The following is a 26,344-nucleotide window of genomic DNA, read 5'->3' as shown; positions in this document are numbered from 1 at the left end:
AAAGATTAAAGGGAAAAGTCCCAGGGCACAGATATAACTCGGAATATGTGAACTTCACTGTCTGGAATATGTTGAAGATGATGGTATTGTAATTAAACTTGGATTCCAAAGGAGTTTGAGGCATCTTCAGATATTGACTGAGTGAAAAATTAATGGAAATATAAGAGAATAAATATTTGTTAGGAGTAAAAAAAAGATTAGTTCAGGAAAAGAAAAAACATTTGAATATTGTGGTAAGGGAAGGAAAATGATGGAAAAGGAATTGTGTGAAGGCAATGTTAAATGTAAATCAGAGTTTGAAAATAATGATTCTCTTGATGAGATGCCGAATGATGGAGAGGAAAAGTCATATTGTTGTGATGTATGTAAAATGTCATTCTCTCGAAAAAGTAAACTTGCTGCACACAAACGTACTCATACAAGAGAGAAACCATTTGACTGTAACATCTGTGGTAAATCGTTCACTCGAAGAAGTGACTTGACTAAGCACAAACGCATTCATACGAGAGAGGAGCCAAATCAATGCAGTAAATCATTCTCCGAAAGAAGTAATTTTGATAATCACAAATACACTCACACAGGTGAGAAGCCATATCAGTGCAATGTCTGTAGTAAATCCTTCTCTCGAAGGAATCAGTTAACCAGACACAAACATATTCATACAGGTGAGAAGCCATTTCAATGTGTTACCTGTGGCAAATCATTCTCTCGGAAAAATACTTTGACTACACATATACTGACTCATACAGGAGAGAAATCACATCGTTGTGATATCTGTGGTAAATCATTCGCTCTAAACACTCAGTTAACCAGACACAAACGTATTCATACAGGAGAGAAGCCATATCACTGTGGTATCTGTGGTAAATCATTCTCCGACGTAAGTGCTTTTAATAATCACAAATATACTCACACAGGGGAAAAGCCAAATCACTGTGATATCTGTGGTAGATCATTCTCTCTAAGCCATCAGTTAACCAGACACAAACGTACTCATACAGGTGAGAAGCCATATCGGTGCAATATCTGTGGCAAATCATTCTCTCGGAAAGATTATCTGAAATTACATATGTACATTCATACAGGAGAGAAACCATATCACTGTGACATCTGCAGTAAATCATTCTCTCAGAGTAGTGCCTTGACTTCACACAAACAGTCTCACAGAGAAGAGAAGCTATTTCACTGCAATGTCTGTGGTAAATCATTCTCTCGAAATGATTGCTTATCTATACACAAACGCGTTCATACAGGAGAGAAGCCGTGTCACTGTGATATCTGTGGCAAGTCATTCTCTCTAAGCCATCAGTTAGCCAAACACAAACGTACCCATACAGGAGAGAGACCATATCACTGTGATATCTGTGGTAACTCATTCTCTCAAAGTAATGGCTTAGCTACACACAAACTTGTTCACACAGGAGAGAAGCCACATCGCTGTAATATCTGTGGTAGGTCATTTTCACTCAGCTGTGTGTTAACTGACCACAAACGTATTCATACAGGAGAGAAACCATATCGTTGTGATATTTGTGGCAAATCATTCTCTGTAAGAAGTAACTTAGCTACACACAAGCGTATTCATACTGGAGAGAAGCCGTATCACTGTAATATCTGTGGTGAATCATATTCTCAAAGTGGTCACTTAACAAAACACCAACGCATTCATACAGGAGAGAAACCATAAATGACCTCTCTGGTAAATCATTACTCTTTGCTCTTTTACTCGTTTCAGTCATTTGACTGCAGCCATGCTGGAGCATTGCCTTTAATCGAGCAAATCGACCCCCGGACTTATTCTTTGTAAGCCCAGTACTTATTCTATCGGTCTCTTTTGTCGAACCGCTAAGTGACGGGGACGTAAACACACCAGCATCGGCTGTCAAGCAATGCTAGAGGGACAAACACAGACACAAACATATACACACACACGCATATATATACATATATAAACACACCAGCATCGGTTGTCAAGCAATGCTAGGGAGATAAACACAGACACACAAACACACGAATATATATATATATATATACGACATGCTTCTTTCAGTTTCCATCTACCAAATCCACTCACAAGGCTTTGGTCGACCTGAGGTTTTAGTAGAAGACACTTGCCCAAGATGCCACGCAGTGGGACTGAACCCGGAACCATGTGGTTGGTAAGCAAGCTACTTACCACACAGCCACTCCTGCACCTCGAAATTATCACTCAATTACAAATGGAGGTGAGGAACTTTACCACTGTGATGTCCCATTCTCTTTAGCTTAAATACACATAAATGCATTCATACAGAAGAGGAGCCATATTGTCACACTTGTTGGAAATTATTCACTCGAAACAATCAGTTAACTAAATGCAAATCCATTCCTAGAGGAGAGAAATCTTTATATATAAAAGAGAGGTTGTGTGCTGTCTGTCTCCTACGATTTAGATTCCTAACTACTCCCACATTTTGCGGTGCAGTTTAACCAAAACCGGGTATCTTATAGTCGTGATTCATATCGAGCCCTTCTGGGTATTAGCGCACGTCTACGATGAGTCTACGATTTAAAAAAAATTTACCATCATTTTTTTCCATTTTAATGCATTTTTTCGCTATTATATAAGGGAAGTAACTCTCTAAAAATGTCGACGATGAGTCAATGATTTAAAAAAAAATTTACCATCATTTGTTTTCCATTTTTAATGCATTTTTTGGCTATAACTCTCTAAAAATGCTTATATAGTTATTTACCTTACAAACCCGAGCAACGCCGGGCGATACTGCTAGCCGATAATAAATCATTCTCTCAAAATGATAACTGAACTATACATAAGTATATTCATACAAGGGAGAAGCTGTATCACTATGATAAATCATTCCCTCAAAAGACCATTGATTACACCTGTAATGTATCCTTACAAGTCAGTAATTGTATTGGTGTCATAATTTTGTCCATGACAGCAATATCTTATATAAGAGTATCTTACATATATAATATGGAGGCGCAATGGCCTAGTGGTTAGGGCAGCAGACTCACGGTTTCGATTCCCAGACCGGGCGTTGTGAGTGTTTATTGAGCGAAAACACCTAAAAGCTCCACGAGGCTCCGGCAGGGGGTGGTGATCCCTGCTGTACTCTTTCACCACTCTTTCTTCTGTTGGCCTGCTCGCTTAGCCAGCGGGGTGGCGTCATTCGAAGGCTAAATCAATGCGAACGCATTGTGACCAGCGATGTGTAACTACATCTGATGGACTGGTCGGTCACGTGATGATGATGACATATATAATAAAGGAGCACTCCGTCGGTTACGACGATGAGGGTCCTAGCTGATACGATCAACGGAACAGCTTGCTCGTGGAATTAACGTGCAAGTGGCTGAGCACTCCACAGACACGTGCACCCTTAGTGTAGTTCTCGGGGATATTCAGCGTGACACAGAGAGTGACAAGGCCGGCCCCTTGAAATACAGGTACAACAGAAACAGGAAGTAAGAGTGAGAGAAAGTTGTGGTGAAAGAGTACAGCAGGGATCACCACCACCCTCTGCAGGAGCCTTGTGAAGCTTTAGGTGTTTTCGCTCAATAAACACTCACAATGCCCGGTCTGGGAATCGAAACCGCGAGTCCGCTGCCCTAACCACTGGGCCATTGCGCCTCCATATATAATAAAATGCAACACATGTCATGTTGGTGATGCTATTTAAAGAAGAGTTAAACAATGAATGGAGGGGGAGTAACAGCCTAATGCTTAATGCAGGCAAACTGCAATAAAAAATTTTGCTCTGAAGTTGTTGGTATTTTAATCAAAATAAAATTGCACCTTTTCATTGTAAATTGCATTTAACTTATCACTTTCACAAACACACACTTGTCAATATATACTCTCTCTCTTTTACTCGTTTCAGTCATTTGACTGCGGTCATGCTGGAGCACCGCCTTTAGTCGAGCAAATCAACCCCAGGACTTATTCTTTGTAAGCCCAGTACTTATTCTATCGGTCTCCTTTTGCCGAACCGCTAAGTGACAGGGACGTAAACACACCAGCATCAGTTGTCAAGCAATGCTAGGGGGACAAAAACATATATATATATATATATATATATATATATACATATATATATATACATATATACGACAGGCTTCTTTCAGTTTCCGTCTACTAAATCCACTCACAAGGCATTGGTCAGCCCGGGGCTATAGCAGAAGACACTTGCCCAAGATGCCACGCAGTGGGACTGAACCCGGAACCATGTGGTTGGTTAGCAAGCTACTTACCACACAGCCACTCCTGCGCCTATATATCTATAACAAATCAAATACTAAACTTTTATTTTTTTTTTTCAGAATATTTTTGTTTCCTTTGCCAAGTAAAGAATAACATATTTTACAGATTTCTCCAATCCTAGAAATGCAAACAAACATGTACACATGCACACATTCATACACATATGTATGCACATGTATTGATGTATATATATATATATATAGGCGCAGGAGTGGCTGTGTGGTAAGTAGCTTGCTAACAAACCACATGGTTCCGGGTTCAGTCCCACTGCGTGGCATCTTGGGCAAGTGTCTTCTGCTATAGCCCTGGGCCGACCAATGCCTTGTGAGTGGATTTGGTAGACGGAAACTGAAAGAAGCCTGTCGTATATATGTATATATATATATATGTTTGTGTGTCTGTGTTTGTCCCCCTAGCATTGCTTGACAACCGATGCTGGTGTGTTTACGTCCCCGTCACTTAGCAGTTCGGCAAAAAGAGACCGATACAATAAGTACTGGGCTTACAAAAGAATAAGTCCCGGGGTCGAGTTGCTCGATTAAAGGCGGTGCTCCAGCAAGGCCGCAGTCAAATGACTGAAACAAGTAAAAGGGTAAAGAGTAAGAGTATAAGTACAAAGGGGTCCTAAAAGGTTCGTGATTTTGGTTAAAAGAAAATACAGTAGGATCAGTTAATTATGATTTTATTCAACATATTTATTGCAGCAGTCCCTCAGATTTTCTAAGTTCTATAAAAGTGGAAGAGAGTTTGAACATTAAAGCTTGGTGTACATGGGACAGCAGAGTTCATGGTCAACATGTGCCAAGTGGCTTCACTCTGCCTGCTTTATCTTTGTTACTATGGCAACAGTTCGGATATTTATTGATCAGACAATCATCATCATCATCATCATCATCATTTAGCGTCCGTTTTCCATGCTAGCATGGGTTGGACGGTTCAACTGGGGTCTGTGAAGCCAGAAGGCTGCATCAGGCCCAGTCTGATCTGGCAGTGTTTCTACAGTATATATTATATATATTTATGGAGATGTACTTGCATAGCAAGTGGCCTGATCTGAGATCGTGTGCTGGAACGAGAACAATTGCAGCGTGGAAGGTGTTTCTAAGCCATTTAAGAAACACACAAAAACCGTTCGATTCACTTCAACATTTAAATTTAATTTGCCAAAATATTTAAATGTGGAAATGAATCTAACGGTTTTTGTGTGTTTCTTAAATGGCTTATAAATATTACGTTCCACACCGCAATTGTTTTATATATATATATATATATATATACTCTTTTATTTGTTTCAGTCATTTGACTGCGGCCATGCTGGAGCACCGCCTTTAATCGAGCAACTTGACCCCAGGACTTATTCTTTGTAAGCCCAGTACTTATTCTATCGGTCTCTTTTGCCGAACCGCAAGGTGACGGGGACGTAAACACACCAGCATCGGTTGTCAAGCAATGCTAGGGGGACAAACACACACACATACATATATATATATACATAGGCGCAGGAGTGGCTGTGTGGTAAGTAGCTTGTTTACCAACCACACGGTTCCAGGTTCAGTCCCACTGCGTGGCACCTCGGGCAAGTGTCTTCTACTATAGCCTCGGGCCGACCAAAGCCTTGTGAGTGGATTTGGTAGACGGAAACTGAAAGAAGCTCGTCGTATATATATATATGTATGTGTGTGTGTTTGTCCCCTTAGCATTGCTTGACAACCGATGCTGGTGTGTTTACGTCCCCGTCACTTAGCGGTTCAGCAAAAGAGACCCATAGAATAAGCACTGGGCTTACAAAAGATTAAGTCCCAGGGTCGAGTTGCTCGATTAAAGGCGGTGCTCCAGCATGGCCGCAGTGAAATGACTGAAACAAGTAAAGAGTATATATACGACAGGCTTCTTTCAGTTTCCGTCTACCAAATCCACTCACAAGGCATTGATCGGCCCGGGGCTATAGCAGAAGACACTAGCCCAAGATGCCACGCAGTGGGACTGAACCCGGTACCATGTGGTTGGTAAGCAAGCTACTTACCACACAGCCACTATATATGGCATTCTTACGATATGAATCCCGTTTACGTCACGTGTATTTGTTTACATTTGAAGAAGATCGTCACTTTCTGTAAATGTTTTTTTATATATGTGGGGGGAAGGGTTTCTTTTTACTTCAGAAATGTAAATAAACCCACGTGGGTTTATAAGTGACAGCTAAGTTACTAGTACCGAATGATCGATATATCTATATATATATTATAATTTTGACTATTTTTTTTTCTGTCGTAAAGAAGGAATTTTGACAAAAATACCCGTATTTCTGCTTGCTATAAGCGGCAGGCAAGAGGTTGGTGTCAAGAAAATCACTTAAACTGTAAACACCACTGTGTTTGCCCCCCCCCCACCACCACCACCAACATCGCTTGACAACCGATGCTGGTGTGTTTACGTCCCCGTCACTTAGCGTCTCCGCAAAAGAGACCGATAAGATTAGTCTCGGGGTCGATTTGCTCGATAAAGGCGGTGGTGCTCCAGCATGGCCGCAGTCAAATGACTGAAACAAGTAAAAGCAAAAAAAAAAAAAAAAAATATGGATGGAACGTTTCTGGTTGAGATATTATTGTATCAGAGAATGATACAATACAGATATCACGACTGAGCTAAAATATTTGGCCCAAGATGGCAAAGAATGGTCGCATGGTACGACCACACTTGGAATTCGCATCATCAGTTTGGAACCCCTATCTTGCTCAGAACATTGACCTCCTGGAATCTGTCCAGAGACGTGCAACCAAACGCATACCCTCCATCAGACACCTACCATACTCTGAGCGCCTTGTTTCCCTGGGCATGGATTCACTGAAGCTCCAGTGTCTGGCGATGGACTTGGTAAACACCCACAAAGTTATCAACCACCTCACCAACAACAACACTGAACACCTTTTTGATCTCCATGTGTCTAACACACGTGGACATGCCTACAAAGTCAGAAAACAATACAGCTCCCATGACTTTCGGAAACATTTTTTCACGCTCAGAGTTGCTGAAGCATGGAATAAACTGCCTGCGTCAGTTGTTGACTGCCATGACACTGCATCCTTTAAGGCCCTCATGCTTCCCGAAATCCGCCGAAACTACACCTGATTATACATACACTTTAGATGAGCTGTAGTGCACCTGAGCACTGTACACAATTATTATTATTATATTATTATATTATATTAATTGGAAGGGCCTGGTGACCTATGGTCAATCCATGTCAGATGAACAAGCACGGACCTACCAGCAAGGGAGATAATTAGACCTAGCTGTTAAGGAAGAGATACGCATGCGCATTGAAAATACTTTCTGCTTTATATTGATACCTGGTTGTCTCCAGGGCATCAATTTCTTTAAATCAGCTGATTTTTATACATTTATAATACTTACAAAACGTATTCATAATTTATTTCTCAAGTACCAGATACACGTATATATAAATATATATAGCAACGCTATCCTTTATGAAGCATTTCCGTAAGTATTAAACAATGAAGATCTTCCATGCTTTTAATTCTGTAGACGTTTCGGTTTTTGGCGCGACGATTCTTTGTTTCTCTTCTGTGTTTTAGGAACGTGAGACGTCTATGGTTTGTACGAGATTTAGCTGTTACCTCTAGCTATGGATGAAAGATGTCTATGATCTGTTTGAGATTTGGCTGCTATTTGTAGCTATGGAGGACATGTCTATAATTTGTGCGAGATTTGGCTGCTATTTCTAGCTATGGAGGACGTCTATAATTTGTGCGAGATTTGGCTTCTATTTCTAGCTATGGAGGACATGTCTATAATTTGTGCGAGATTTGGCTGCTATTTCTAGCTATGGAGGACATGTCTACAATCTGTGCGAGATTTGACTGCTATTTCTAGTTATGGAGGACATATCTACAATCTGTGCGAGATTTGGCTGCTATTTCTAGCTATGGAGGACATGTCTACAATCTGTGCGAGATTTGGCTGCTATTTCTAGCTATGGAGGACATGTCTACAATCTGTGCGAGATTTGGCTGCTATTTCTAGCTATGGAGGACGTGTCTATAATTTGTGCGAGATTTGGCTGCTATTTCTAGCTATGGAGGACATGTCTACAATCTGTGCGAGATTTGACTGCTATTTCTAGTTATGGAGGACATATCTACAATCTGTGCGAGATTTGGCTGCAATTTCTAGCTATGGAGGACATGTCTACAATCTGTGCGAGATTTGGCTGCTATTTCTAGCTATGGAGGACATGTCTACAATCTGTGCGAGATTTGGCTGCTATTTCTAGCTATGGAGGACGTGTCTATAATTTGTGCGAGATTTGGCTGCTATTTCTAGCTATGGAGGACGTCTATAATTTGTGCGAGATTTGGCTGCTATTTCTAGCTATGGAGGACATGTCTACAATCTGTGCGAGATTTGACTGCTATTTCTAGTTATGGAGGACATATCTACAATCTGTGCGAGATTTGGCTGCTATTTCTAGCTATGGAGGACATGTCTATAATTTGTGCGAGATTTGGTTGCTATTTCTAGCTATGGAGGACGTCTATAATTTGTGCGAGATTTGGCTGCTATTTCTAGCTATGGAGGACATGTCTACAATCTGTGCGAGATACGGCTGCTATTTCTAGCTGAGAAGTATTTTCGAATACGCTCCAACGGCACTATCATGGTATTAGTTGTCAGAAGTGATATCACATGGATTAAATTAAAGTTTTTTTTTTTCTAATTCAGTTGACTTTTCGTCATTTTTTTATTCTTGTTTGATTTGCAATGAGGATTGTAAGTCTTACAGCTATCCATGTGATCATGTAACCACACATTCTCCTTCAATTTCACCTTCCAGTCATAAACACATCGCTAAAATTGTCAAGAAGGCTGAGGGTGTCTTGGCATCACTCACCAAATCCTTTGTGAGCCGCTCTCCGACTATCTATCTGCGGCTTTATATAGCTATGGTAAGACCTCACCTGGAATTTGCATCACCGGTCTGGAACCCCTATCTTGCCCAGGATATCAATCGTCTGGAAGCCGTTCAGCGACGTGCAACCAAAAGAATACCCTCCATCAGGCATTTGCCATATCCTGGACGCCTTACTTCCCTGGGCATGGACACATTGAAACTCCGACGTCTGACAGCTGACTTGGCAGACACCCATGAAATTATCAACCATCGTACAAACAATAACTCTGAGCACCTTTTCAAACTCCACCCATCTAACACCCGTGGACATATTTACAAAGTCAGAAAACAGCACAGCTCCCATGCTAAGAGTTGCTGAAGCATGGAACAAACTGCCGGCATCAGTTGTTAGTTGTCGGAGCACTGCATCCTTCAAAACTTCTATGCTTCCTGAGATTCGCCAACACTACACCTGATTTTCTCCCCTCCATACACACGCAAGTATGTATCTGACTCATACACTGTTCACTTCCCAGACATCTGTACATTACTGCATATACTTTTTATGCACTTTTGACAAGTTGTGGTGCACCTGAGCACTGTATACAATAATTTCATTATTATATTAAAGGCTGTATTGGATGATGTAGTCCTAGAAACAGACAGGATGTTCATGGATGGAATATCTATAATCACATGTCTGCTCAGTCAGAGCTGACCTGGATCTAAAGAACAATGTCAAGTTCTCTTTCTGGAGAAAGACGAATGTTAGTCTCCACTATTCTGTAGTTTTATTTTAAAAGTGTTACACAATGTGAAGGTTTCAGGGTATTCTTTCGATATAACTCGACAAAATCAAAACATTTCGCTTCGGGTATCTCCGTGGGTTGTGGAGTTTAGATGTAACGAAATTATGCCAGCAATTTCTCGCTTTAAACTTGAAGAAAAGAAAAAAAAGCCTTGCATATTTGTCCTTCCCTGTTTCGTGTCTGTATGTAAAATCCGTAAATTTCCAAGCAGAAAACAGAATCGAACTGTCATTTGCTTCCACGGAAATATCCGAAGTGAAACGTTTTGATTTTGTCGAGTTATATCGAAAGAATGCCAGTTTCAGTGTAGATTACAAACATGTCAGCCTCAGACAAGATTTTGTAATGTAAATTTTAATAAATTGGTATTCACTTAATAATTTGGTATTCACATGGTAAAAGAGATGAGATTATATGTCTGTGATGTCTGTACAAAGTCCTTCTTTTAAAGAATATAACCTAATTATGCACGAACGTATTCATACAGGAGAGAAGCCATATCAGTGTGATATCTGTGATAAATCATTCTCTTACAGTAGTTATTTATCTAGACACAAATATATTCTCACAGGAGAGAAACCATATCCTTGTGATATCTGTGGTAAATCCTTCTATTTCAGTAGTGCCGTAACTAGACACAAACGTATTCACACAGGAGAGAAACCATATCCTTGTGATATCTGTGGTAAATCATACTCTAGCAGTGGTTATGTTACTGCTCACAAGCGTACTCATACAGGAGAGACACCATATCAGTGTGATATCTGTGGTAAATCATTCTCTAGAAGTATTCATGTTATTGCACACAAACGTACCCATACAGGAGAGAAATCATATCCTTGTGATATCTGTGGTAAATCATTCTCTTACAGTAGTCACTTATCTAGACACAAACATATTCACACATGTTAAATTCATCATCTTTTAATGTCCATTGTCTATGTTGGCATGGTTGGATGGTTTGAGCAGGGCTGGCAAGCTGGAGATCTACAGCAGACTCCAGTCCGATTTACCTTGGTTTCTACTGGATGCCCTTCCTAGTGTTAACCACCTGACAGTATTCAGGCTGCTTTTATGTGGCACCACATGGACACTTTAATGTGACAGAACTTTTACATGGCCACAAGTGCTTTTCCTCTCCAGAGCGACAGGTCTTAAGACTTCTGTTATGGAATGCAGATCTTCTTGAGTGCAGCAAGGCACCAGGTATGTTGGACCTTTTTATCTCACCTGAAATGTTCTTCAGTATTTCATCCCATGTCTTTCTGGGAGTCGCACTTCCACATGTCTCATCCGCTTTTGTCAGAATCCAGCTCAGTTGTTATGGTAAATGTTTGTTTCTACAGAAATAAACTTGTATTTTTTAAGTAGCCTCTAAATCTTACACTGTTGGTTCTTTATAATTTCAGAGCATCAGATGACATTGATGTAACGGAAGACGCATCCTCAATATCTACCACGTTTTAAAGACAAAAGGCAAATATTACACAAAACAAATGTATCAGATTGTTTCTACAAATCTCTGGTAGAATTCCTGTGAAACATTTGCTCTGAATTAATATTATTAGCCATATTTGTGAAAATCCCTGACTGGAGTGTCAAAGAAGAGGAGCCTGTGTACTCATTGCAGATGGATAAATTTATGAAAGTGTTGCTAAATAAAGGTAACACTGAACAGAAATAGAGCAGAAGAAGTGTTTGTAAGAAATTAAGTAAAAGAACAAATGCAAGAAAAATATATAAACTGGGATTTGTGAAGAAAAATAATGGAAGAGAGTGAGAAAATTGTATAATTGATTTCCTCTGAACACATGGTAAAAGAGATGAGATCATATGACTGTGATATCTGTACAAAGTCCATCTTTTAAAGAATATAACCTAATTATGCACAAACGTATTCATACAGGAGAGAAGCCATATCAGTGTGATATCTGTGATAAATCATTCTCTTACAGTAGTTATTTATCTAGACACAAACATATTCACACAGGAGAGAGACCATATCCTTGTGATATCTGTGGTAAATCATTCTCTAGCAGTGGTCACGTTACTGTGCACAAACGTAGTCATACAGGAGAGACACCATATCATTGTAATATCTGTGGTAAATCATTCTCTAGAAGTATTCATGTTACTGCACACAAACGTACCCATACAGGAGAGAAGCCATATCAGTGTGATATCTGTGGTAAATCATTCTCTCAAAGTGGTACCTTATCTACACACAATCGTATTCATACAGGAGAGATGCCCTATCACTGTGACATTTGTGGTAAATCATTCTCTCAAAACAGTAACTTAACAAGACACAAACATATTCATACAGGAGAGAAACCATATCATTGTGATATCTGTGGTAAATCATTCTCTGACAGCAGTAACTTAGCTTCGCACAAAGATATTCATACAGGAGAGAAAGCATATCACTGTGATATTTGTGGTAAATCATTCTCTCAAAAATGTGATTTATCAAAGCACAAATATATTCATATAGGGAAGAAAGGAAAAGGGTAGTCTCTTGTTTGCTATATATTTTTCATATTCTTGTGTTCCATGCAATGGAAAATATGATTAAAGTATTTTCAAAAATTTTAGATATTTTTGCTGTGTTATTGCATTTTTTGCCTTTCCTTGTCCCACAACTGTTCATGCAAATTCCTTTCTGTGATGTAAGGACCTCTATACAAGAACTCTTCCCACGTGCAACCCTACACATTATTTTTTATTGAATATCACATCCCTAAATTGCTGTATATTTATTGTTTATTATCTTTTAAATGTTTCAGTTTTACAATAGCGTGTGTTATGACTTTTTCATGCACAGGAATATTGTAAAGTTGTCAAATATGTACATAAACAATGACTCCCAAGGAAAAACATGGGGCATAAGTATAGTTTAGTGCTGTGCTCCACACCATCCTGATTCCTGGTTTGTTTCTAAAGAATGCGGATATAGTTGGAGCAATGTAAAATAGTATTGGAAAGCTGTTATCATCAATGTTGTATTTCTTTTCATGTATGAATAAATTCACACTTATTCATTGGTGATTTGTTGTTTCATATAGAATCGATTTTGACAGGAAACCATATTTCTGCATCCTATAAGAATCAAGTAAAGCGGTTGGTGTCAAGTTAGCAATTTAAGAAGAATCAGCTGTCATAAAACCATATTGCTACCAGTAAAGAGGTTGGCGTCAAGAAATATCAACCAACTGTAAATAGCCTAAAAAACAGGGCCAGAATGAAGGGATTAATTTTGATATGGCTAAAACCCCGATAGGATGAAAGGCAAAGTCGACCTCGGCGGAATTTGAAATAATAATAACTAGCAGTATCGCCCGGCGTTGCTCGGGTTTGTAAGGGAAATAACTATATAAGCATTTTTAGAGAGTTACTTCCCTTATAGATGCCAATTTGGGCTTTCTTAGCCATTTCTGTTTTGGTGTCTTCAAGCCATGAAGTCGTTCTAAAAGAACGCTGGTCTCCTTGACAACGCTTTACGACGTTGATTTCCTTACACTCCCTTCCCCCACAGCTTCACGAGGGAGGGGAGGGGGAGAAGCAAACAGGTGCAGGTGTGACCATGGACGCCAACTCCGCCGCCATCGACACACGAAAAATTATGCATTAAAATGGAATAAAAAATGATGTTAAATTATTTTTAAAATCGTAGACTCATCGTAGACGCGCGCTAATAGCCAGACGGGCTCGATATGAATCACGACTATAAGATACCCGAATTTGGTTAAACTGCATCGCAAAATGTGGAAGTAGTTAGGAATCTAAATCGAAGGGGACAGACACTCACACAACTAGAGTTTTATATATATAGATATTAGCCAAATTTGTGAGCATTACTGGATGGAGTAATTACTTTCATTCCTCCAATCAGATTCACAAGTACCTTAACTCATACTCATACTGACTTCTAACTTCTCTCAGCTAAGCGTCTCCAATTTCTTACCCCTCTCCCAATAATGTTATTACGGGACACGCGCACACACATGAACAGCAGTGGAGGCGCTATGGCCCAGTGGTTAGGGCAGCCGACTCGCGGTTTCGATTCCCAGACCGGGCGTTGTGTGTGTTTATTGAGCGAAAACACCTAAAAGTTCCACGGGGCTCCGGCAGGGGGGCGACCCCTCCTGTTATACTCTTTCGCCCCAACTTTCTCTCACTCTTTCTTCCTGTTTCTTGTCCGCGACTTCCTACGCAACCGCCGAGCCTGGATGCGCATTCATCCATCTGTCGATGCTCTCGGTGTCGGGGGTTGACCTGCTTTCGGCAATCTTTCGTCTCTAGTAGACCTTTCCGTCGATTTCCGTAAAAAAAAATTTTTTTTTTACATATGGGCTTGCGGGAACTTTTGAAGTAATGAGAGCGAAAGAGACTAAGAGAACGCGATTGTATGACGAGGGAAGTTCTTTTGAAGTTACCGTCCAGGGGAAGCATTGATGTACATGTGTGTGTGTGTGTGTGTTTGATGGGGTGTGGGAGACAGACAGTATGTTGTGTAAGTGAAGAGACAGAGTAATGTGTGAAAGAAAGAGATAACTGAAATTTTTTACTCGGTGTATGTGTATATGTATGTATATTACTTCAAAAGTTCCCGCAAGCCCATATGTAAAAAAAAAAAAAAATTTTACGGAAATCGACGGAAAGGTCTACTAGAGACGAAAGATCGCCCTGCTTTCTCTTCTGCGGGTCTTACGAATAGCAAAGGACCACGTTTCGGACTTCTCCCACTACTGGGACGAAGACCACTTCGCTCAACCAACAAACGTCCACAGCAATATATTCATACGTAGAGGGAGGTAATTAGCCTTAGCTGCCGTCAATATTTCAGCAACGAACACACGCATGCGCATTGCACGATTAAATGTCCTGTGCACGAATTTATCATCTTTATCAGCTGACAAAACATTTATAATACTTACAATTTATTCCTCAACTGCCAGAAAACACACCCATATAACAACACTGTCCTTTATGAAACATTTCCGTAAGTATTAAACAATGAAAATATTCATTGTTTTTAATTCTGTAGACGTTTGGTGTATGGCGTGTCGGTTCTTAGTACAATTTCTATGCTTTATAAATGACAGATGCCCTTGAGTTGTGCTGGATTTAGCTGCTATTTCTAGCTATTGAAGAGAGACGTCTATGATTCATGCGACATTTGGCTGTTATTTCTAGCTAAAGATGAGTGATATCCTTGATTGGGCTGGATTTAGCTGCTATTTCTAGCTATTGAAGAGAGACGTCTATGATTCATGCGACATTTGGCTGTTATTTCTAGCTAAGGATGAGAGATATCCTTGATTGGGTTGGATTTAGCTGCTATTTCTAGCTATTGAAGAGAGATGTCTATGATTCATGCGACATTTGGCTGTTATTTCTAGCTAAGGATGAGAGATATCCTTGATAGGGCTGGATTTAGCTGCTATTTCTAGCTATTGAAGAGAGACGTCTATGATTCATGCGACATTTGGCTGTTATTTCTAGCTAAGGATGAGAGATGCCCTTGAGTTGTGCTGGATTTAGCTGCTATTGAAGAGAGACGTCTATGATTCATGCGACATTTGGCTGTTATTTCTAGCTAAGGATGAGAGATATCCTTGATTGGGCTGGATTTAGCTGCTATTTCTAGCTATTGAAGAGAGACGTCTATGATTCATGTGACATTTGGCTGTTATTTCTAGCTAAGGATGAGAGATATCCTTGATTGGGCTGGATTTAGCTACTATTGAAGAGAGACGTCTATGATTCATGCGACATTTGGCTGTTATTTCTAGCTAAGGATAAGAGATATCCTTGATAGGGCTGGATTTAGCTGCTATTTCTAGCTATTGAAGAGAGACGTCTATGATTCATGCGACATTTGGTTGTTATTTCTAGCTAAGGATGAGAGATATCCTTGATTGGGCTGGATTTAGCTGCTATTTCTAGCTATTGAAGAGAGACGTCTATGATTTATGCGACATTTGGCTGTTATTTCTAGCTAAGGATGAGAGATATCCTTGATTGGGCTGGATTTAGCTGCTATTTCTAGCTATTGAAGAGAGACGTCTATGATTTATGCGACATTTGGCTGTTATTTCTAGCTAAGGATGAGAGATATCCTTGATTGGGCTAGATTTAGCTGTTATTTCTAGCTATTGAAGAGAGACGTCTATGATTCATGCGACATTTGGCTGCTATTTCTAGCTAAGGATGAGAGATATCCTTGATTGGGCTGGATTTAGCTGCTATTTCTAGCTATTGAAGAGAGACGTCTATGATTCATGCGACATTTGGCTGTTATTTCTAGCTAAGGATGAGTATCAACGGCAGCTTTCGTCCTATATTCATGGTCTGCCATATTCGCTTGGCGATGACTGTTAATATCCAGTACCGCTGCCGTAGTCTCCTTCAGAGAGACTTAGAAATAATGATATTTCGATTATGTAGGAGTTTTTTGTAAAAAAAAAGTACACAGTAGTGGCTGTGGTAAGTAGTTTGCTTACCAACGACATGGTTCCGGGTTCATTCTCACTACGTGGCACCTTGGGCAAGTATCTTCTACTATAGCCTCGGGCCGACCAAAGCCTTGCGAGTGGATTTTGGTAGACGGAAACTGAAAGAAGCTCGTCGTATATATGTATACATAAAGATATATGTTTGTGTATCTGTATATGTCCCCCCCTCCATCATCGCTTGACAACCGATGGTGGTGTGTTTACGTCCCCGTAACTTAGCGGTTACGGGGACGTAAACACACGTACAAAAGTGCAGGTCTTGATTACAGCAAGACCCCAGGAATCTTGTTCCTGTGGCATCTCCCATGAAAGGTTCTTCAGCATTTCATACCCTGTCTTTCTGGGTGTTCCACTCCCACACGTTCAGTTTACTTTTTAGGGATTAGCACTTTATATAGCTGTGAGACATACAGCTCAGTTGTTAAGGTAAATGTTTATTTCTATAGTTTATCTCAATAGAAATGAATCTGTATTTTTTAAGTAGCCTCTACATCTTACATTGTTGTTTCTTTATAATTTCAGAACATCAAATGACATTGATGTAATGGAAAAAAATATCCTCAATATCTACCATGTTTTAAAGACAAAAGGCAAATATTACACAAAACGAATGTATCAGATTGTTTCTACAAAATCTGTGCTAGAATTCCTGTGAAACATTTACTCTGACATAATATTATTAGCCAAATATGTGAACATCACTGACTGGAGTGTCAAAGAAGAGGAGCCTGTGTACTGATTAAAGTTGGATAAATTTATGGAAGTGTTGCTAAAGAAGAGTAACAACTGGACAGAAACACAGCAGAAGAAGTGTTTGTAAGAAATAAAGTACAAGAAGAAAAGGAAGGGAAATGTATAAACTTGGATTTGAGAGGAAAAGTAATGGAAAAGAGTGAGAAAATTATAGAATTGATTTCCTCTCAACACATAGGATCATATGACTGACATTTGTACAAAGTCCTTCTTTTAAAGAATATAACCTAATTATGCACAAAAGTACTCATACAGGAGAGAAGCCATATCATTGTGATGTCTGTGACAAATCATTCTCTCACAGTAGTCACTTATCTAGACACAAAAGTGTTCATACAGGAGAGAAACCATATCACTGTGATGTCTGTGGTAAATCATTCTCTCAAAATAGTAACTTAACAAAACACTTACATATCCATACAGGAGAGAAGCCATATCATTGTGATATCTGTGGTAGAACATTCTCTAGAAGCATTCATGTCACTACACACAAACGTATTCATACAGGAGAGAAACCATATGATTGTGATGTTTGTGGTCAATCATTCTCTCTTAATAGTATCTTAATATCACATAAACGTATTCATACAGGAGAGAAGCCATATCATTGTGATATGTGTGGTAAATCATTCTCTGAAAGTAGTACATTGATTAGACACAAATTCATTCATACTGGAGAAAAGCCATATCAATGTGATATCTGTGGCAAATCATTCTCTCAAAATAGTAACTTAACTGCACACAAAGATATCCATACTGGAGAAAAGCCACATCATTGTGATATCTGTGGTAAATCATTCTCCAGAAGCACTCAAGTTACTTCGCATATGCGTATTCATACAGGAGAGAAGCCATATCATTGTGATGTCTGTGGTCAAGCATTCTCTCTTAATAGTATCTTAACTGCACATAAACGTATTCATACAGGAGAGAAACCATATCAATGTGGTATCTGTGGTAAATCATTCTCTCAAAATTGTGCATTAAGTAGGCACAAATCCATCCATACAGCAGAGAAACCGCATCACTGTGATATCTGTGGTAAATCGTTCTCTCAAAATAGTCACTTAACTGGACACAAACGTATTCATACGGGAGAGAAACCATATCATTGTGATATCTGTGGTAAATCATTCTCTGACAGTAGTCACTTATCTAGACACAAATATATTCATACTGGAGAGTAACCATATCACTGTGGTATCTGTGGTAAATCATTCTCTGACAGTTGTCACTTATCTAGACACAAATATATTCATACTGGAGAGAAACCATATCACTGTGATGTTTGTGGTAAATCATTCTCTGACAGTTGTCACTTATCTAGACACAAATATATTCATACTGGAGAGTAACCATATTGCTGTGGTATCTGTGGTAAATCATTCTCTCAAAATTCTGACTTTACAAAACAAATATATTCATACAGGGAAGAAAAGAAAAGGGTAGTTTCTTGTTTGCTATATATTTTTAGTATTCCTGTGTTTCGTGCAATGGAAAATGTGACTGAAATAGTTCAAAAATAATTTTTGTTTTGTTTATGCAATTTTCACTTCTCTTTGTTCCACTTCTACTTGTGCAGTTTCCTTTCTGTGATGTAAGGACCTCTGTACTGGAAACCCTACACTTTATTATTTAGTGAATATCACATCCTTAAATTTCTGTATATATAAATATATATATGTTTATTACCTTCACCCATTAAATATGTTATACAATAATAAAAGTCTTGACTTTTTCATACACTGTAATATTGTAAATTTGTGAAATATGTACATAAACAATGAGCCCCAAGTGCAGAATGGAGGGGACTTATTCCTTGTTGATTTCTGAAAAATAGTTTCTCTGAATTAAACTTTGCAGAGATAAATTTTCAAGGGTCCAGATTAGGATTATTTTCATTAAATAGAAAAAACATTTTGGAAGATATTTTGATCATTCTAAACCCCACTCTGTTTTTGTGAATACTAACTTCAGATTTTGGTGAAATCTACCAGCCACTTGATCACCTACGAATCTTATGAGACAAGCCAGATTGGCTACATTCTCAACAGAAAGTAGGATAGGTAGACACTTGTGAATGCTAAGCCGCTCCTTGGTAAAGAATGGACTTCATATCATAAGATAACATTGAGTGTCGTGCAACTTAGAACAAGGTCTAAGAGATTTCAATCGACCTGGAAGAGGAAAATCTGGAAGCTCAGGATGACTTCAAACATTTGGAAATGTGGAGATGTATAACATAGAAGACAATCAGAAGATCTTACACGACAAACTACGGAGAACTTCTGAAGAAATGTGTGGAAAATGTCAGCCAGGTGAAAGGTGACGTGATGGCAGAACAGGGAAGTATACTAAGCAATAAAAACAAAAAGGCAGTCTTGGAAGAAAAGGAACAGTCGACAGCCGGAAGAGAAGCTAGGGGACAGGTTTATTTAGCAAAGGGAAAAGCTGAAAAAAGGTATACCAATATTTTACAGCTTGAGGATAAAAATTATGAAGTATTCTGGTTTGCAGAAATTTAAGTGCGGGATGAGTGTGAAGATGGATAAGTGCAGACGTTTCAAAGAAGTATTTTTTTTATATCGGATGGGGGGGGGGTTTATGATTAGGGTATGTGGCGATGCTTCGGTATTGGTACACACGTCACTTTATTTACATTTCTGAAGATAACAGAAACCCTTTTCTCCCACCCTAACCCTAACCTTTTTTTGAAATGTATCCGTGCGGGATGTGTGTGAAGATGGATAAGTGCAGACATTTCAAAAAAGTATTTTTTTTTATATCGGATGGGGGGGGGGTTATGATTAGGGTATGTGGCGATGCTTCGGTATTGGTACACACGTCACTTTATTTACATTTCTGAAGATAACAGAAACCCTTTTCTCCCACCCTAACCCTAACCTTTTTTTGAAATGTATCCGTGCGGGATGTGTGTGAAGATGGATAAGTGCAGACATTTCAAAAAAGTATTTTTTTATATCGGATGGGGGGGGGGGTTATGATTAGGGTATGTGGCGATGCTTCGGTATTGGTACACACGTCACTTTATTTACATTTCTGAAGATAACAGAAACCCTTTTCTCCCACCCTAACCCTAACCTTTTTTTGAAATGTATCCGTGCGGGATGTGTGTGAAGATGGATAATTGCAGACATTTCAAAGAAGTATTTTTTTATATCTGGTGGGGGGGGGGTGTTTATGGTTAGGGTATGTGGCGATGCATCGGTATAGGTACACGCCTCACTTTGTTTACATTTCTGAAGATAGCAGAAACCCTTTTCTCCCACCCTTAACCCTAACCTTTTTTCGAAATGTATCCGGTACTTCCGGAAGTACACCGGTACATATACCGAAGTATCGCCTAAAACAGAGTATCCCATCCAGAAATAAAATTACAGTAAAAGACCAAAAAAACATCGACTCGATTACAGCTGGGAGATAATAGTTTACTCGAGGTGGCCACATTCGGCTTCCACCAAAGCTTCAAGAAGTCCCTCTGGACGGACACGCCCTCAGACATCAACAGATTCATAAAGGGAGATAATTACACACACACAGAGCTACCACAAATATTTCAAAAGGGCGGGGACCACGCATGCGCATTCAGCGAACTTCATCCTTTGCGCTGTTACATAGTTAAATGTCAAGGTGCGTGAATTTCTCTTCGTCAGCTAAGAATACATTTATAATAGTTCTAATGTATTCCTCAACTACCAGACACACACATACATAACAACACTGTCCTTTGTGAAACATTTCCGTAAGTATTCAACTGTGAAATTATTTCGTGTTTTTAATTCTGTAGAGATTCAATGAATTATGTGAGATTTGGCTGCTATTTCTAGCTATGGAAGGTACATTGCCAGGTTAATTCCTTCGTCTTTAAGTTCGGTCTTTGGCGCGTCGATTCTTTCTCTTTTATTTCTTATGAATGAGAGGACGCCTTCATTTGGCTGCTATTTCTAGCTATGGAAGGTGCATTGCCAGGTTAATTCCTTCGTCTTTAAGTTCGGTCTTTGGTGCGTCGATGAGTGTTATTCCTTGTAAAAGAATGGACTCCGCAACTGTTGTGGGATATTAGCGCATCGATTCTTTCTTTTATTTCCTATGGATGAGAGATGGCCTTCATTTGGCTGCTATTGCAGGAAATTTTGTATGCATAACACTTGGAACTTCAGAAGTGTCTGCACATAACCATCTGTCATTTCTTCTGTTAAATTTTTGATCTCCCAGATATGATTGTTTTCATCTACATCTATAAAGTTCACTGTGTTTGTTTCCTCTATGCGTGGTCAAACTGCATAAAAGGTTAAAGGAAAGAAATATATTTATTCTGATTAAACGGTACAGGTAGTACTAGCGATTCAGGGTGAACCATTCTGAAAACATCGTAGATCCCAAAACAAATATACACACAAATTCTGTGGAATGTTGTTGGGAGAATGTAAAAAGACGTTTTCAAGTGTATGATGGTTGTACACATGAACCTGGCGGAATCGTTCCAGGATGGATTCTTTGGAGAGAAGAATATGGAAAAGGTGGGGAGGAATGTTTTGAAAACATTCTGAAGCAGCTTTCAGAATGGTTCACATTCAAGTAAACCAAATGAACTTCAACATTTTATTTTATGGTTTGGTGCTATTTTCGAACGGATTGCAAGAACTGTGAGATATTCAATTTTTTTATTTGCTATTTGCTTTTTATTTAATTTGTGTAAAAAAAAAAAATAAAAACATTTTCTTTAAAAAAACAACCTTAGTTTATTAAAAAATTATTTACTTTGCGTTTTATTTACCTTGTTCGAAAAATTTTATCTAATTTGTGTAAAAAAAATTTATATTGTTTTAAAAAATAATTTATTTAGTTTAAAAAATTATTTTGCGTTTTATTAACTTTGTTCGCAAGCATGTATGGCGCATGCGCGAATCTCTTCATTTGCATACGCGCAAGTCGTAGGATCGACTTCCCGTGAAGTAAATTTTGCTAAATTACCGTGTTCATCATCATCATCATTTAACTTTCATTGTCCAAGCTGGAATGGGTTGGGTGGTTTGACAAGGGCTGGGAAGCTGCAGCAGACTCCAGTCTGATTTGTCGTGATTTCTACAGGATGCTTTTTGTAGTGCCAACCACTTCATATTGCGCAGGGCACTTCGTGGCCACTTCTATGAGGAATGGCCACAAGTGCTTTTTGCCTCTAGAGGGACAGGTCTTAACACTTTTGTTATGGACTGCAGATCTTGAGTAGAGCAAGCTGCCAGGAATCTTTTTCCTTTGTCATCTTCAGAACTTTATAACCTGTCTTTCTGGGAGTTCCACTCCCACACGTTCAGTTTACTTTTTAGGGATTAGCACTTTATATAGCTGTGAGACGTACAGCTCAGTTGTTGAGGTAAATGTTTATTTCTACAGTTTATCTCAATAGAAACGAATCTGTATTTTTTAAATAGCCTCTACATCTTACAATGTCGTTTCTCTATAATTTCAGAACATCAGATGACATATCCTCAATATCTACCATGTTTTAAAACTGAACAAGTATATATAGGAAACATGTATAACAATGTTTCTAGAAATCGGTGATAGAATTCCTGTGAAATATTTGCTCTGAATTAATATTATTAGACAAATTTCTGAACATCCCTGACTGGAGTGTCAAGAAGAGGAGCCTGTGTACTAATTAAAGTTGGATTTAATTAATGAAAGTGTTGCTAAAGAAGAGTAACAACTGGACAGAAATACAGCAGAAGAACTGTTTGTAAGAAATAAAGTACAAGAAGAAAAGGAAGGAAAATGTATAAACTTGGATTTGAGAGGAAAAGTAATGGAAAAGAGTGAGAAAATTATAGAATTGATTTCCTCTCAACACATGGTAAAAGAGATAGGATCATATGACTGACATCTGTACAAAGTCCTTCTTTTAAAGAATATAACCTATTATGCACAAACGTATTCATACAGGAGAGAGACCTTATCATTGTGATATATGTGGTAAATCATTCTCTAACAGTGGTCATGTAACTGTGCACAAACGTGTTCATACAGGAGAGAGACCATATCATTGTGATATCTGTGGTAAATCATTCTCTAACAGTGGTTATGTTACTGCTCACAAACGTACTCATACAGGAGAGAAACCATATCACTGTGATAGTTGTGGTAAATCATTCTCTCACAACCATGTCTTAACTATACATAAACGTACTCATACAGGAGAAAAACCATATCACTGTGACACCTGTGGTAAATCATTCCCTGAAAGGAGTCAGTTGTTTACACACAAACGTACTCATACAGGAGAGAAACCATATCATTGTGATATCTGTGGTAAATCATTCTCTCAAAATAATGTTTTAACTACGCACAAACGTACTCATACTGGAGAGAAACCATATCATTGTGATATCTGTGGTAAATCATTCTCTCAAAATAGTAACTTAATAGATCACAGACGTACCCATACAGGAGAGAAACCATATCATTGTGATATCTGTGGTAAATCATTCTCTAAGAGTTGTCACTTATCTGCACACAAACATACCCATACCAGAGAGGGGCCATATCGTTGTGATATCTGTGGTAAATCATTCTCTCAAAATAGTAACCTGGTGGATCACAAACGTATTCATACTGGAGAGAAACTATACCCTTGCCACATCTGTGGTAAATCATTCTCTATGAGTAGTACCTTAGCTGCACACAATCGTATTCATACAGGAGAGATGCCCTATCACTGTGACATTTGTGGTAAATCATTCTCTCAAAACAGTAACTTAACAAGACACAAACATATTCATACAGGAGAGAAAGCATATCACTGTGATATTTGTGGTAAATCATTCTCTCAAAAATGTGATTTATCAAAGCACAAATCTATTCATATAGGGAAGAAAGGAAAAGGGTAGTCTCTTGTTTGCTATATATTTTTCATATTCTTGTGTTCCATGCAATGGAAAATATGATTAAAGTATTTTCAAAAATTTTAGATGCCCTATCACTGTGACATTTGTGGTAAATCATTCTCTCAAAACAGTAACTTAACTAGACACAACTCTATTCATACAGGAGAGAAACCATATCCTTGTGATATTTGTGGTAAATCATTCTCTGACAATAGAAACTTAACAAAACACAAATATATTCATAGGAAAAAAGTAGTTGATCGGCATTTACACTCCTTGCACAACCGACAAATGGAAGGAGTTCTATCGACGCCAGGAAGATTTTCTTGTGGCGTCAGACAATAATAATGTTAGGAGTCTTTAATGCTATTCTCGACGTGCGCCTAGAATAAGTACAAGGCTTCCAAAGAATCAGCCCTGGGTTCGATTTCCTCGACTAAAGGCAGTTATACAGCATGGCCGCAGTGAAATGACTGAAGTAAGTAAAAGAGTATTTAATTTTTAAAAATTTATTTCGATTTCATTATATCAGATTTTTATGCGATCTAACCAATGTATAACCCCAATCCCTAAATGTTTTTTTTTTTTTGTGCTATCCCTTCTGTACAAACTTATTTCTTTACTACCCACAAGGGGTTAAACACAGAGAGGACAAGCAAGGAGAGACAAACGGATTAAGTCGATTTATCGACCCCAGTGCGTAACTGGTACTTATTTAATCGACCCCGAAAGGATGAAAGGCAAAGTCGACCTCGGCGGAATTTGAACTCAGAACGTAACGGCAGACGAAATACGGCTACGCATTCCGCCCGGCATGCTAACCTTTCTGCCAGCTCGCCGCCTAGTACAAACCATTTATTAGTAATAAAGGCGGCGAGTTGGCAGAAAGGTTAGCACGCCGGGCGAAATGCGTAGCCGTATTTCGTCTGCCGTTACGTTGTGAGTTCAAGTTCCGCCGAGGTCGACTTTACCTTTCATCCTTTCGGGGTCGATGTAATTGAATTAATCCGTTTGTCTGTCCTTGTTTAGCCCCTTGTGGGCAATAAAGAAATAGGTATTTCGTCTGCCGTTACGTTGTGAATTCAAATTCCGCCGAGGTCGACTTTGCCTTTCATCCTTTCGGGGTCGATAAATTAAGTACCAGTTACGCACTGGGGTCGATGTGATCGACTTAATCTGTTTGTCTGTCCTTGTTTGTCCCCTCTATGTTTAGCCCCTTGTGGGTAATAAAGAAATGGGTATTTCGTCTGCCGTTACGTTGTGAGTTCAAATTCCGCCGAGGTCGACTTTACCTTTCATCCTTTCGGGGTCGATAAATTAAGTACCAGTTACGCACTGGGGTCGATGTAATCGACGTAATTCGTTTGTCTGTCCTTGTTTAGCCCCTTGTGGGCAATAAAGAAATAGGTATTTCGTCTGCCGTTACGTTGTGAGTTCAAGTTCCGCCGAGGTCGACTTTACCTTTCATCCTTTCGGGGTCGATAAATTAAGTACCAGTTACGCACTGGAGTCGATATAATCGACTTAATCTGTTTGTCTGTCCTTGTTTGTCCCCTCTATGTTTAGCCTCTTGTGGGCAGTAAAGAAATATATTAGTAATAAAGGAATTAGCTGCAACATATTAAAATGAAAGGGTTATAAGTAGAGTTAGTGACCTTAGCTAGTTTGAAGAAGCACATGCGCATAGAACGCACTTCCTCTGTCGTGTTGGCGTGTGGGTAATGGTCTGTGAAGGAATTTCTTTCTCACCAGCCAACAGAACCTCTATAATACTTATAATCCGTACTGATAATGCATTTCTCAACTACCAGACACACGCATATATAACAACACTATCCTTTATGAGACATTTCCGTAAGTATTCAACTGAAATTATTTCATCTTTTTAATTCTGAAGACGTTTCGGTATTTGGCGCCGACATTCTTCGTGTCTCTTATTGGTTCTTTACCACCCACGAGGGGGTTAAACACGGAGAGGTCAAACAAGGTCAGACAAACAGATTAAGCCGATTACATCGACCCCAGTTCGCAACAGGTACTTAATTTATCGACCCCGAAAGAATGAAAGGCAAAGTCGACGATCTCGGCGGAATTTGAACTCAGAACGTAACGGGCTGACGAAATACGGCTACGCATTTCGTCCTGGTTCGCTAACGTTTCTGCCAGCTCGCCGCCTTATT

The 26,344-nt window shown here is 39.1% G+C and overlaps 3 protein-coding genes across 3 annotated transcripts in view; 2 read left to right on the top strand and 1 right to left on the bottom strand.

Moving 5' to 3' along the window:
- The window catches only part of LOC115226337 (zinc finger protein 271-like), a 478,512-nt gene that overhangs the window by 287,248 nt on the left and 164,920 nt on the right, over positions 1–26,344 (top strand). The gene's annotated exons all lie outside the window — the stretch shown is intronic.
- LOC115226582 (zinc finger protein 665-like) overlaps positions 1–26,344 on the bottom strand; it is a 128,683-nt gene that overhangs the window by 49,248 nt on the left and 53,091 nt on the right. The gene's annotated exons all lie outside the window — the stretch shown is intronic.
- Positions 1–26,344, top strand: part of LOC115226698 (zinc finger protein 883-like) — a 63,919-nt gene that overhangs the window by 25,916 nt on the left and 11,659 nt on the right. Inside the window, exons 4-6 of the mRNA XM_036515146.1 lie at positions 18,572–18,636; positions 19,237–19,316; positions 23,777–23,967. Coding sequence (XP_036371039.1) covers positions 18,572–18,636; positions 19,237–19,316; positions 23,777–23,967 — 336 coding nt within the window. The remainder of the gene's footprint in view (positions 1–18,571; positions 18,637–19,236; positions 19,317–23,776; positions 23,968–26,344) is intronic.

This window comes from Octopus sinensis, linkage group LG30 (assembly GCF_006345805.1).
Source record: "Octopus sinensis linkage group LG30, ASM634580v1, whole genome shotgun sequence".
NCBI lineage: Eukaryota > Metazoa > Mollusca > Cephalopoda > Octopoda > Octopodidae > Octopus > Octopus sinensis.
The sequence above is the reverse complement of the archived record's forward strand: the minus strand, read 5'-3'. Positions and strand labels throughout refer to the sequence as shown.